At 44.6% G+C, this 13,490-nt stretch overlaps 1 protein-coding gene across 1 annotated transcript; it reads right to left on the bottom strand.

Moving 5' to 3' along the window:
- Nucleotides 1–1,986: 1,986 nt before the first annotated feature.
- On the bottom strand, nt 1,987–12,567 carry SET (SET nuclear proto-oncogene). The gene is made up of 8 exons (XM_054848711.1): nt 12,108–12,567; nt 10,647–10,704; nt 9,466–9,608; nt 8,634–8,737; nt 8,351–8,464; nt 6,643–6,813; nt 6,398–6,544; nt 1,987–5,403 (listed from the first exon to the last, which is right to left on the bottom strand). The coding sequence occupies exons 1-8, from the start codon at nt 12,178–12,180 to the stop codon at nt 5,380–5,382; spliced, it is 834 nt and encodes a 277-aa protein (XP_054704686.1). The 5' UTR covers nt 12,181–12,567; the 3' UTR covers nt 1,987–5,379.
- Between the last annotated feature and the right edge of the window lie 923 nt (nt 12,568–13,490).

The raw sequence follows: 13,490 nt of genomic DNA, 5'->3' as shown, positions 1-13,490 counted from the left end.
CCTCAGCAGTGTTGCATAATATTATTAGTACACTAATATGCTTTTTTCCAGTCCTGGAGCAATACACATCTTTGAGTCAGAAGGCATCCAGAGGTTATAGTATTCCCACATATAAATTTAGAAATATACTAATAAACAGAAATGTTTTCCTTTTATTTAATTAGAAGTTTTTTCTAGCATAAGCATTTTGTAAATGATCTGCAACTGAATAATTAGTAAAAGGAAATCACCAGAAAATGTAAAATTTAAATCTAGCTTAACTAAGTTGAATTAATAAAGCCTTAAACTTCTATAAAAATCTTTGAACATACTCCTGCTGTTAATAAAGAAAGTGCATTAGATTAATATAAATCCTTTTGGAACCTGTTGCTATTTGTTATATGGTCCGGGCTCAATGAATGATTTTAATTAGACTGTTCATTCAGTGGAAATACTGGAAAAGCGAAAGTCAAACTAGTAGGTGTGGATTGAGTTTCAGAGGAGCAGAGACACCACCATACCTTCATGGCACAAAGCCTGTTCCAGCAGACCAGGATCAGGGCTATGTTTGGCTTGGTCACACAGAGGTTTGGTGGGAGCTCTCAGCGGGACGGTGGCTGCAGAGGTCAGTTTACCCACCACTGCACTCGGGGCTCACATGGGGGCTTCCCCCTCTTTTCTTCAGGTCTCATACCCTCCAGGTTAGGCTGGGGGGAATGGTTCAGGGAGCCTGGGGAGCTTGTTCAGCCACATGGTCCTCAGCCAACTGCTCCAGCTCTCCAGGCTGGAGGGGTGGGGCTGGTCCTGTCTGGCCCTCAGAGCGCGGATGATCCCGGGTGTGAGGAGGATGCATGCTCTGGCTTTGCAGCCCTCTGCCTCCCCGCTGGTCAGAGATGTACGTCCCTGGCTACCCAGCATCCCACGGAATGGTTCAGCTGTCCCCCGCAAATCCTGCGGATAGAGGGGGCCGGTGTGTGGGATCAGCAGTTCCTGCCTACGCAGCAACCTCTGTCCCACGGGAAGATGAGTGTCACAGCTGGGAGCACGACGTGCCTGTCCAGCCCTTCCAGGATCCCGCAGGGCACGATGACTCCGGCTGCCGGGGACACTCCCGGGCCCGGGCCAGCCCTCCAGGTGTGGCTCCTGCCTAGGTAATATCAGTCGCTGGGAACAGGGAGCGTGTGACCGGCCCGGGGGGTGGGCGGGCTGCGGTTTCCGAACCGCGGGTCGGGGCTGTCCCGGGATCGAGCTGTGTGGTCTCTTTCAGGCGCCTCCCGGAGGGGGTGCTGGCGGTTAAAGCATGCCCTTCCGTTGAACCGGCAGCCCCTGTTCTCCGCTAAATCCTAGAAGAGACGTGCGCGGCCCCGGCTTGTGGATAAATTACGGCTCCGGGAAAGCCTCTCGCCCGGCGGTCTCGCCGTTTTGCCTGCGGTTATGCGAGCGCTGAAAAAAGGAGTGTGTGTGGGGGGAAGGCACAGGGGAAGGATGCCCTCAGTTCCCGGAGCCCTTCTGCCTTTTCACCTTGGCCAGCTCTCCTGTTTTACGCTCCTTCCCGGCCACGAAACAGCCCGCCCCGGTCAGCACGCAGGAGCACCCGAAGGGAGCTGCAGAAATCCTCCCGGTAGCAGCGGGGCTGCCGCTGCTCCCGAGCGGCATAAAGAAGCTAAAACTACTTAGCAGGAACCGGGAGTGATGTCTTACAGGACGCCCTCTGCTAGAGTACATTCACTCAGAAAAGGTGATGATCAAGAGCAAAGTCTTAGAAGTTTCCATTTTTAATCCAGGAGAGAGAGGGCAAGAGATTAAGCATAAATCTGTTCCCCAGAGGAAACAAGCATCTTGTTCCAGAGTCACTTGTGACTTCGTGTCACTCTTATCGCACTGGCCACCTGATATCCATGAAAGAGAAGTGAACACTATGAACCTCACCCATGAAAGACGATGCCAAGTTTGGAACTAATAAGTGATTCTTTTGAAAAAGACTCTTAGAAATGGTAACATCAAGTAACAGTTAAATGTACTTTAATTCCTTCTAACAGAAGGATATTGTGAGGGTACATAAGAGAAATTATTTCATTGATTTCAGTCTTTTTTTAAAAAAAAAGCATGGCTTCAAAATTCAGGAACAGTATCCAATAAACAGAATAGTGCAGCTGTTTTTGAGTGTGGTACAAAGAGAAGCTTACAGATTCAAATGCATGGCATAAATGACTGAGAAATCGATTCAGATAATGGTTGTTTACAGGGACAAAAACTTTGTTGACAAGTATGAATAACCACACAGATAATCTGTTTAAAAAAAGCAAACCTTTCTAACTGTATTTACACAAATGGATATATTTGCTTTCCTTTGGCACTAGAAATTACAGACAAAAGATTCCATTTTATAGCAATTAAACTTCAGACTTAAAATAACCTTGAGTCATTTAAATCATACAGCCCCAGCACAGTAGCTTCACCTTTATTCAACTGCTGCCAAGTCTATATTCTAACCCTGGAAATTCAGGCCACAAAGTCTGAATTCAGCTTCCACCTGCGACAAATTTCACTTGGCAGGATTAACTGGATGTGAAGAGCTCAAGCAGCAGTGGGGAATTAATGAAATACACAGACATGTTTAATAAGAATGAATCTCCCATTCTTATCCAAGGTGGATGTCTACCTTTAAATGCTCTTTATATGCATATACAAATTAAATCACATAAAAATGGACAGCCATTACATATATTCAGCCAACTTAGACATTAAGTGAACAGTAGGAGCACATGATGGCCATCTGTAGTATTTCTTCAGTGTTGCAGAGAAATGTGTTAATCCCTACTCATTTCCATTGCTAGAAAAAAAAATACGATTACACTTAACAAATATGGTTTATTCTTTTAGCACATTAGTTTACTCTTTAGCCATTGCCAGGAGTAAACCCTTAAGTTTCACAGGAAATTCAGTATTATCAGTACAGTAGCAAGAGTGTTTTTTGGCACCCTGTAAAATCCTAAGGAATGTGCAAGAAAAGTCTCAGAAGTAGCATTTCATTATCCAGACTTCTAATTTCTCGTTCATGGTATTTGACTTTACAGAACCTGAAGCTTTGATTACTCTCAAAACAGTTTTTATAGGTTTTCTGCTAGTAACCAGCAGGGGTGTAACAACAGTGGCACAATATTTTTCCTAAAGCATTAAAGACCAGGAAAAAAATAATCTTTTCCTTAAAGAACTACAATCAATTAGGACTACATAAAAATTAAGTAATGAGGCATCAGGGCAAGTAATAGCACATCAACCCTCCACCACAACAGGAAGCATTTTTCAATCTTACAACAAAAAGGACTCAAATGAAAAAGAATTTAAAATTTATAGACTTCATAGGTTTTGTTCCTTCTCTCTCTAGATGGTAAGAAACCATTACCAATTAACTTTTTACTTTGCTCTGTAGGCAGGATCAGGGCAGAAGCTTTTGTTGAGATGGAGTAAAGTAAATGGTTGCCTTATTTTTGCATTGATCACACACGGACTGGATGTTGTATTGTCTTTGATAACTGGATTCAATCCAAGCTGGACCAGACACTTACAGAATGTTTCCCACACACACACATTATTTGGGCATGTCTCAAATAGAGATTAATCTTGTTCGGCTAAGTGTATTCATAAGCATCAGAAAAAGCTGAATTTGACTACAGCAAATTCTGTGAGGAAAAGGAATCAGAGAATATAACAGCAAGTCTTCCCAGAAGACAGTCTTTTCTACACATCCAAAGAGAACTAGCTGTTTGAATTTTAGATTAGCTGATACAACATTTTTTTAAATATTTCAAAAGCACAGCATGTTAAAACAACTTTCATTACACTTTGTAGAATACTAGTACCAACAACCTCTGTGAAATTGTTACAAGCTACTCAAATGCAGTCTCTTAAAATGAAAAAAGTACAGTATATCTAAAGCATATATACATGCTACTACCAAGGAAAGAAAGCAGTGAAGTAGCAACTTTTTATACATGAGCTTCTCTAAGAATCTGGCTCTTTGAAATAGCCCCAAAATTAGCTTGCACTTAAGACTTATTTTCAACTGAAAAGACTTACAAAATCACCCAAATCTTATTATAAGACCCCTTGGTCTTTTTTTTCTGAGCTTGCATGATACTTTAATGCAAACTGATTTACTGGAGATATAGTACTGCAAGTTACTACTTAAAAAAAATAAAAATCTAAGGATCAAGTGATTTTTCTTTTTGCAAAACATGAACATAAACCTCTGTCTTCACGCAAGGCGTATGCGCCTACAGCCCTGTCTTACAAAGCTAGGTATTTCAAGAAAGGGAGTGCACAGTCCTAACTACCAAATGAAACCTTTTACAAGTACTGAAATAGTGAAAACTAAATTAACTGATTATCAGTCCACACAACCACAAGGTTGCATTGCACTACATAAATACTGACCAAATGCCCCCAAAAATGCCAAGAAACTACAAGCAAGTTCAGAACAGGATATTAAAACTGTTTCTTTCAGTGAAGACCAACCAGTCCCTTTGTGTACACATTTAGTTTTATTGTAACAAAGCAACTTGTACACTTTAACGTTTAAAACTGAGCATCTTTCTTTCCTTTCCAGTGAAACAAAAAAAAAAAAGAATTTAAAAATAAACAAGAACAAAATTACAATAGAGAATGTCAATTCCAAATAAGATCCTACAGGTTCTGCTGATTCTCCATCAAGTGGCAGGGCTCAAAGTCATCATTAGGAGAAGATTTTATTTTAAAAGTGTCATCTTAAACCGCAAGGATGTTTGTTAAACATCACAATTAAACATGCCAAAGGAGAAGAAGCCATGTTGTCAAAATGCCCACTTAACCCACCCAAACATCTGAAACCCACCCCAGCTGACCTTCTATAACCCCATATTTTTTTTTAAGTTTTTTCTTTTTTTTTTAAACAAGAGAAAGTAGACAGATACATGTTGGTAAATGCTAACTGTCCATATTCACATAGAGACACAGTGTAATCTCTGAGCCCAATATACAGAGAAAGAAGGAAAAAAGCTAGATTCTATGCACTACTACACAGGGGCCTAGCACTCTTCAGCTTCCAGCAGAGTGAAGGGAGCAGAAGGTTTTCTTTTTTCCCACAGAACATGGTGTGTTGATTCCATAAACAGTTTTTGTTTTGAGACAGAAAGGGATAAAAATGAACTTGAAACAGAAACCGGTAGATTCTTTTCCACTGTATTCTGCTCAAGGTATTTCCCCCAAAATAAATTGTGAACCATGGTGTAGAGGAGAGAAAAAGAGACCTCAAGAGAACAAGGCGACTGAGCACAAGAAAAAAAAGACAGCAACTTGCTCCCAGGGACTGGAGAAAAATTAAAAAGGTAAAAAGGGGGTTTGGAATCCATCAGTGTTCAATTAGTCATCTTCTCCTTCATCCTCCTGTTGAAAGATAAGCAACAATTAAAAAAATCTAGTCACTAAACTTCAGATAGCACGAACTTTCAATTGCAATAACTCGAATGTTTTACTACCCCACAGACTACAGCCCTACGGCGTTACCCATGGCATGCTGTATGATGACCTCTCTTTCCCTGTTCACTAAGGAGTAGTAACACTTGCTGTGAGTACCTGTTTACATAGAAAACAGTTAATAAATGGATGTCCCAATGAAAAAACATCGGGTTTGAAAAACTACCATGACTTAGAATCACTACAAATATTGACATAACTTTAACATTTAGAAAGGGAAGGGGTCACCTCTTTTCCCCATTTTAAACTCTGAAGAGTAAATTGCTTCAACTTTCAGATACTAAATTCTAGGTTACATAATAGAGCCCAGTACTCTGGTGCCCACAACAGCCCTCCTATCTCAAGTATTTTTTTTTGCTGCTGAAATTCAGACACACCACACCCAATTATGAGAAACAAACACATGCTAAACTTAAAGTTACCAACACCCTGGATGCTGTCCCTGGAATCCCACTTGCTACTAAAAGAAATTTCTAATTCCTGAACCCAACAGAGAGTCTTAGCTAAGCTAGCCATAAGCAGAAATAAACCAACAGGTGGGAGGATGACAGAACTGGATGTATCAACAAAAGTTATTTACAAGTAAAACCTTGCTAGAACATTCACTAAGAATTTTATTACGCTAATATCCTAATTCATCTTGAGCACTTCCCTTGCAAGTTTACTAGAACTACATATTTGCACTGTCACTCATATACACATACATACTTATTGCCACACTGAAACCACTCCACAAGTCAAGGTATTAACAGTTCTGCCTCTCCCCTCCAAACACCTTGCCAGTGATTGTACAGAAAAGAACTATTTTACCTTCGTAACAATTGCTCAGTATTCTTACAAGATCCCTCTTATAAGTATCTTTTGATTCTTGTACACCAGAGATGGAAGGGGTAAGATTACTCACCTCTCCTTCCTCTCCCTCATCATCATCTTCATCTTCCTCCCCCTCATCTTCATCTCCTTCTTCATCAATATCCTCCAATCCTTCTTCCTCTTCATCATCATCATCATCCTCCTCTCCCTCCCCTTCTTCATCATCCATATCAGGAACCTTAAAGACACATATGCAACATTAACTAGTGATCAAATTCACTCTCACTTGCACAGTGCTATTATGGGTACGGAACAACAACTCAGCGCTACGCTTACCAAGTAGTACTGTAATGGATTTGGCCAGATGTCATCCTTGATGACTTCTCCTAGTTCATCAGCCCCTGCATCAGAGTGGTCAGTGAACCAGGTAAAGAAACTTTCTGGCTCTTCATGCTGTCTCTTCCTACTGGCTTTGTTCTGTGTCTGGCTTGAACGTTTTGTCAGATCCTGAAAAGAAAGTTAAAAAGCTCCCTGAAAAGTGGTCTTTACATGCTTTTTTTTTTTTTTTTAAGTAAGCACCATTTAGAAACATACTTGTCTAAACAACCACAAGAAGTGACTTACTACTCCCTCTTTCAGGGAGAAGTATTTAAGAAACATTTGGAACCCAAACGACTCACAGGAAAAGTTACCACTCAGCTGCTTGCATTTCTCAGGAACATGAGAAAACAGTAGAACTGCCTGTTTCTTCTAATGACCTCCACTGAAATACTGAAAATTCACAGGATCTTGCATTTGATTTATGCTTCTCTATCACAGGGAAGCACGAGTATGACAAGTATTTAATGACATACTGAACTTAAAAGATCTCACAATGGCTAAATGCTACAACTACTGCATATACACAATTTAAGAAACACTCAGTCTCCACACCTCTAAGCTCTGTCTTTAACTTGAGATAAAGAACTGCCTAGCCTTCTTATCCTAAGATTTCTGGCTTTGAAGTCTTCAGGCCATTCTTTGTAGGAAGTGAAAAAACCTACACAAACTCCTAAAACATATGGTCACAAGAACATACATGAGTCCTGTATCTACCACCTTACCCCAGAAGTTTAATCAGTTTGCAACAATCTGTTTGCTAAGTCTGAAAAGAAAATTACTATCTGCTATTTAAATCCATTCTTTCTCTGATCATATGGTAATTCCAAACTTCCAGTATTTTCCTTCTTGACAGAATCACATTGATAGGTTTAGACTGTTTAATGAAGAACAATACCAGAATTCACACTGATTTTGCGGTATGATGGAAAGATCATTTGGATAGTTTGTACGGGACTGTAACTTCTTGTACAAGAGAAAAAATTCTAGCTCTCAATGAAAAAAGATTAGGTTTTCTTCTTGGTCTGAAGGTGACAAAACAAGCAATGATTTAACTGCAACCCTCAGTTCTATTTTTAAATACTCATTTTCAAAGTCTTCAGGATAACATTAAAGTGCTCCAAACTTCTACAGAAACTAATGACAGCAAATTAATTATGTTTGAATACTGTCTGGATGAAAGACATGCCCACATTATTGTGTGGCTGCAACTTCTCCAAAGATGTGGTGTCTGGAAATGAAGTTGAGGAAATAAAGAAAAAAGTTCACACCCCCCTATCTAACCTCCCCAAACCCTGCTGTCCTTGGAATTCCTTATTTAATAGTTATTTTAAGAAAACAACAAAACGCAGAGTCTAGATCCATGCCAAAGAGAGACAAGCTACTGCACTTGTTAATCTCTCAAGTACACTTGCACTTTCACTGTTTTCATGGTGGTGCTCTGAGCAAGAGAATTCACTACAGATCTCCACATAAATGGGGTATTCCAAACCCAGCAGGATAGGCATGAACTATGTACGTAGAGAAGTGGCAAGGGGGTTGAGAGGGCAAGAGAAGGGAGGACAAGGCAGCTTCAATACAGAAGAAAAAAATTAAAAGGAACATAATTAAAGTGATGGTATCACAGAGAGCAGCAATCATCCCTCCCAGATGCACAGATACATACCTTCCCAGATTTCCATTTGATCTCAGTTGATTTTGAAGATGGGTCTCCACTTTCATTGAGGTGAAACTCTTTGGAGAGAACTTTATTTTCAAAGTATGGATTCTCATCAAAATACTGCAGAGTTGAAAGCAAAGAGTTAGAACCCACACAATGCAAACACACATGCCAAGTTAAACCTGTTACTAAATGGGTAACCGAAGAGACTAAGTTAGAAACTACAACTCAATACATTGAAAAAAAAGCCAGAAAAATCACAAGTGAAGGAATTATTTTAAGTACTTACAAAATCTATTCTGTAACCCGATTTGATGTCTTCAAATTCTGTCACTTCAACTCTGGTCAAATAATGCAGTGCTTCCTCATCTTCTTCTCCCAGCAGTGCAGATACTAAGACAGAATTAGGAATCCCACATTAACAAAGCTATGAAACGTGTGTCATGCAGACGAAATACATGAAATTGATAGTAAGCGAGATTTGAAAAGCAACACATCTGTCCTAGCCAACTTCTTGCGCCCATTGGGGTTTTGGTTTTTTTTTTTGAGTAACCAGCCAATAGACTATTAGCATTTGTGTGATTTGCATTTGCTGAGATGAAGACATTACATTTGCTGCTTGTAGTTGAACGTTAAAAAGCAGCAAAATCTACCTGTATGCATCTACCCTTCTCTCTGAAACACATGCAGTTTGCCCCATCTAAGCAGTCTACAAACTTGCTTTGGCCTCTCAGAAACAGTCTACTGTCAAGAATACTATGGAGCTCACCTCCAATTAAAAAACAAACTAGAATGTCTCTTTACTTTTTTCTTTCCTTTTTTTTTTTTTTAAAAGGGTCCCATTAACTAAGAAAGGTGGGAAACATTTAAAACGCAGAAAGAAAACCAACATGGGATTTTAGTGAACAAGATGTTCCTTTGGTTAACAAATGCAAGAAACGAAAAGCTTATAAAATGCACTCCAGGTCAAAAAGGAAGCGTTCACATATGAAGCAGGCTTCTGTTTAAACACATGCCCAGCAACAAGTCTAGAAAACCCTCACATAACCCTGCAAGACACTCACATAACAAGCAAGCAAACACTGAATTTACAGAAAAAGAGAGGGCTATTAGGAATATACCTTGTGGGTGGTTGACAAATGTTGTTACCCAGAAATTTGGGATTTTGGCGATCAATTCTGACCTCTTCTGGAAGAATGGTTGGCGGAGTTTGTTGTATTTCTGTTCTACTTTCAAAATTTCCTCACTGGCTTGTTCATTCAGTCTGTAATAGAAAGCACCATATTAACCACAGGAAAGACAACTGAAATTTAAAGACACATAATCTGTAGTTTGCTAAAAACTCAATGGATCTGATCAGACTAGCCTGCCATATTCGACAAATGAGGTTTCTCAAAAAAAAAAAAAAAAAAGTCCAAATCTGTAATGACTATTAAGAAACACTATACCAGAAGCAATCTCACTGACCTTAATGAAACATTCTTAACACATTGGATGTTTTGCAGCATTACATGAGGGACAGACCCTTATTTATGCAAAAGCGAAGTAGTATTTTACGTCTTAAACATTTTGTTTGCAAAACACCCGAAGATGGGTAACACCTAACACTACCACCTGCTCTTTACAACTTTTGGGCAGGCAAGCAAGCTACAGCAAAGCAATTTTGTACCCCACACAAGTAAAATCTGAAGACGTAACATTTAATTAGTTTTGTAAAAAGGCAGAGCCCTGATACTGCAACAGCTGCACATGGCCAGAGCCTTGATAGTCACCTGCAGTCTTTGTAGGACCGTGTGCATGGAGATAAGATCCAGGCAAATACCGACACAGAACCCACACAGCTTTGGGATATGAAACTATTGTTTCAGTGACACTTTCTACATATTATTCTATAAGCACATTAATATATAATTAAAAATTATGTACAATAAAAGCTAACTTTTCAACAAGTTTTTGGTTCTGCTTACAAACAAAAAAATACTTTTACAAAACAGCATATACATTAACTAGAAAAACCAATAAGAAATAAGTTTCTATTATCAAAACTTCCACAATTAATTTAGAATTTTAAATTCAAGTTCTACCTTTTTAATTCTATACAATGAAACAAGAAACCAGAATACTTCAATTTTTTTCATACACAAATACTTCTTACATCTAATCAAGTCAGAACACAAGTGTATCTTGACAGAGTTTAAAGAGTGAGAACTACTAGCGAGTGCTTACTTTACTGAATATCTTTATTTTTGAAAGTTACAATTTAATTTCTGCTAAAACATTTTAAAAGTTTGTTAATGTTTACCTGTCTATTTCATTCTGTACTTCATCAATGTGTTCAATTGCTTCCTGTTGCTCTTTTTCTGAAAAACAAACAAAAATACATCAAAATCCCTTCATTCTCAAGTCTGACAAATCACCTGGGGTTTTCTCTTAAGACCTTTTCTAGCGATCTACTTCAGAAGTATGCAGATATTTCTGTTAAATGTCAAGTGTTACTAAGCCTTAAAACTTCAATTACTTCCAGGGCATACTATGGCTGAAGTGCAGAGAAGTTTGACAAAACAGCACTCAAAGCGAGTTTACCCCTAGAAGTCACAGCTCACATTCCCCTACGCAGTTTTACAAGTCAACTTAAATGCTAAGTCAGTCATGACAGATTAGTAACAATTTAATTTTGCTAAGACCAACACGTTTGAAGGAACGTTAAATAATTTAGAGAGGACGGAAATATCAATAGAAATAACATACACGCCGCCTTTTAAAAACCGAAAAGAACGTTCGAAAGGACGGTTGCAAGCAAAAAAAACCCCTCCAAGTCGCCGTTTGGCAGATAATTTTCTAATCGGAACCTCCCCTCGGCAAAGTCTGTCAGAGGTCTCCGTTTCAGGAGGGCTGTTTACCTATCGCGCTGGGGGATGAATGAACGGCAGCGGGAAGTCGCTGGAGCAGTGCAGCACGCTCACTCCTCCCCCGGTAAGTTTCCCGCACGGCTCAGCCCGCGTTAGGGGACAGCTCTCCCCGCTCCCCAGCTGCGCGGGTGGATGCGCTACCCTCTCCCCACGACGGAGGGACAGCCGAGTACGGAAAGCACGTGTGTGACCGGAGCTCGCAGCGGGCGCAGCACCGCGGGGCGCGACGGCGGACTTGATGGATGTAGGAAGGAGAACGCTGCGCCCTTCCCGCGGCGGCGGCCGGGAGGAAACCCACGGCGCGGCGACCTTTAAAAATCCCGGAGCTGCCGCGATCGCACGTGGGGATGGCGCGGGCGGTTCCATCGCCGCGCCGCCCGAGCACCGCGTGGCTTCCCGGGCGGGCAGGCCCCGGCAGCGGCGGCGCAGCCGGCGCCGCTCCATCCCCGCGCGGCGGGGCAGCACCACGCGGCCGCGGCGGCGCCGAGACCAGGAGGCGGCGAAGCATCATGGCGGCGGCGGAGCACAATGAGGCTCCGCGGATGCTACTCCGGGAGGGGAGGAGCGGGGGGGGTCCCGCTGCTCCGCCAAGGCCGCAGCGCCCCCCGCCCGGCCCCGCCTGCGCCCGTGGGGAAGGAGGCCGGGCCGGGGAGCGGAGACAAAAGGGCGCTAACATGGCCTCCTCCTGCTGCTGCTGGGGCCTGCACATCCGCCCGGCCGACCCCGCGCTCTTCCCGCCTCCGGCCCGGCCGCGGCCCGTGTGGCTGGGGAAAATGGCGGTCGGTGCGGCGCGGTGCGAGGCGGAGGCCGCGGCGGCTGCCGCCATTCCCTTCCCGCCCCCGGCGCGGCCTCACCTGAGGTCTCGTCGGCCCCATCGTGGTTGGAGTTCAGCTCCTTCTTACTGACTTTGGCCGCCGGCGCCGACATGTTGGTGGCTGCGGAGCGGAGCGCGGAGGGAGGGGGGCTGTAACGGGACTGAGCGGAGGGGGGGCCGGGCACAGACTCCTCCTGCTGCTGCTACTGCTGCTGCTGCCACCGCCGCTCTGGCTCCCTCCGCCGCCGGGGCGCTCCCGCCTCCTCCGCCCGGACCTGGGGCTCCCGGATAACAGGGGGCGGCAGCGGCGCTCGCACTGCCTCACGCTCTCCACAGCCAGAATCACCACCACCGCCGCCTCCTCCTCCTGCTGCTGGCGAGGGGCGGGCGGCGCGGCGCGCATGCGCAGCAACCCCCCCCTCCGGGGCACGGGGGGGACGGCGGCCGCAGCGCGCAGACGCACCAAGGCCCCCTCCCGGGCGCTGGGCAGCGGGCGGCAGAACGCGCAGGCGCACCTAGCTCCCCTCCTCGAGAGAGGGTGAGCGCAGCGCTCTGCGCAGGCGCCGACACCGCCTCCTCGCCGCGAGCGGCCCGAGCGCAGCCGCAGAGAGGCCCCTCGCCGGCCCCGCCCCCGCCGACCACCCCACGCTGGGCGCCCATTGGCCGCGCCTTGCGCCCTCGGAGGGAGCGGGGGGCGGGCTTCGGCGCGGAGACACAGAGGACGGCGCGAGAGGCGGGAGAAGGGCGGGGGGAGTAGGGCGGCGGCGCGCGCAGGCGTGCGCGCGGGGGTGGGGAAGCGCGCATGCGTGCGCGCGCTCGCTGCAGCGGATGCCTGGCGCACGTGGCCGCGCACCTTCACTGTGGGTGCCCCGCTCGAGGCCCGCGCGTCCCCTCACGGTCGCCCCCGCCCTGTGTGGAGACGCGGTCAGTGACAGAGGCGATCCCTCTTCTCGCGTGGGGTGGCCAAAGTTCTCCGAGGGAAACGGGGGGGGGGAGCCTTTGGGACCACCCATCCCTAAGAAATCCCAAAACGGCTGCCATCCCAGGCAGTCCCGCAGCCCAAGGTGGCCCCTCTGGATCAGCCCCAGCACCTCCTGTGCCTGGAGAGGCTGCATGAGTGTGAGGTCGTGTTTCCAGCCTGCCTTCCCTGAGACATGGCGACCCCCATCTCAGTGCACTGCCTCCCTTAGCTGGAACATGACCCAGAGCTATAACTCAAGATGTTACATTTTAAGGGCACAGAGGCCCTGTCAGTCACATCCAGCCCACGCAGTTAATGTAGGAGCACAACTCTAGAAGGTCATTGAGCCCAGCCGTCTGCCAGCACACCTGCCACTGCACTAAGAGCGAGCAGACTTTAAATAACCCTTTTTGTCCCTTTCCTGTCCACCTGTCATGGAAGCGCTCGAAGCAGCTTTACAGC

The sequence above is a fragment of the Grus americana genome, chromosome 20 (assembly GCF_028858705.1).
Source record: "Grus americana isolate bGruAme1 chromosome 20, bGruAme1.mat, whole genome shotgun sequence".
Lineage (NCBI taxonomy): Eukaryota > Metazoa > Chordata > Aves > Gruiformes > Gruidae > Grus > Grus americana.
Note: the sequence above shows the minus strand (reverse complement) of the source record. Positions and strands in the feature narration are given on the sequence as shown.

Bases quoted from the DNA above. Each gene is read 5' to 3' on its own strand.
- SET (XM_054848711.1), bottom strand. From the start codon at position 12,180: ATGTCGGCGCCGGCGGCCAAAGTCAGTAAGAAGGAGCTGAACTCCAAC. The intron at 10,705-12,107 runs GTGAGGCCGCGC...TTTGTTTTTCAG, and splicing joins TGGGGCCGACGAGACCTCAG to AAAAAGAGCAACAGGAAGCA. The intron at 6,814-8,350 runs GTATGTATCTGT...CTTTCTTTTCAG, and splicing joins TCAAATGGAAATCTGGGAAG to GATCTGACAAAACGTTCAAG.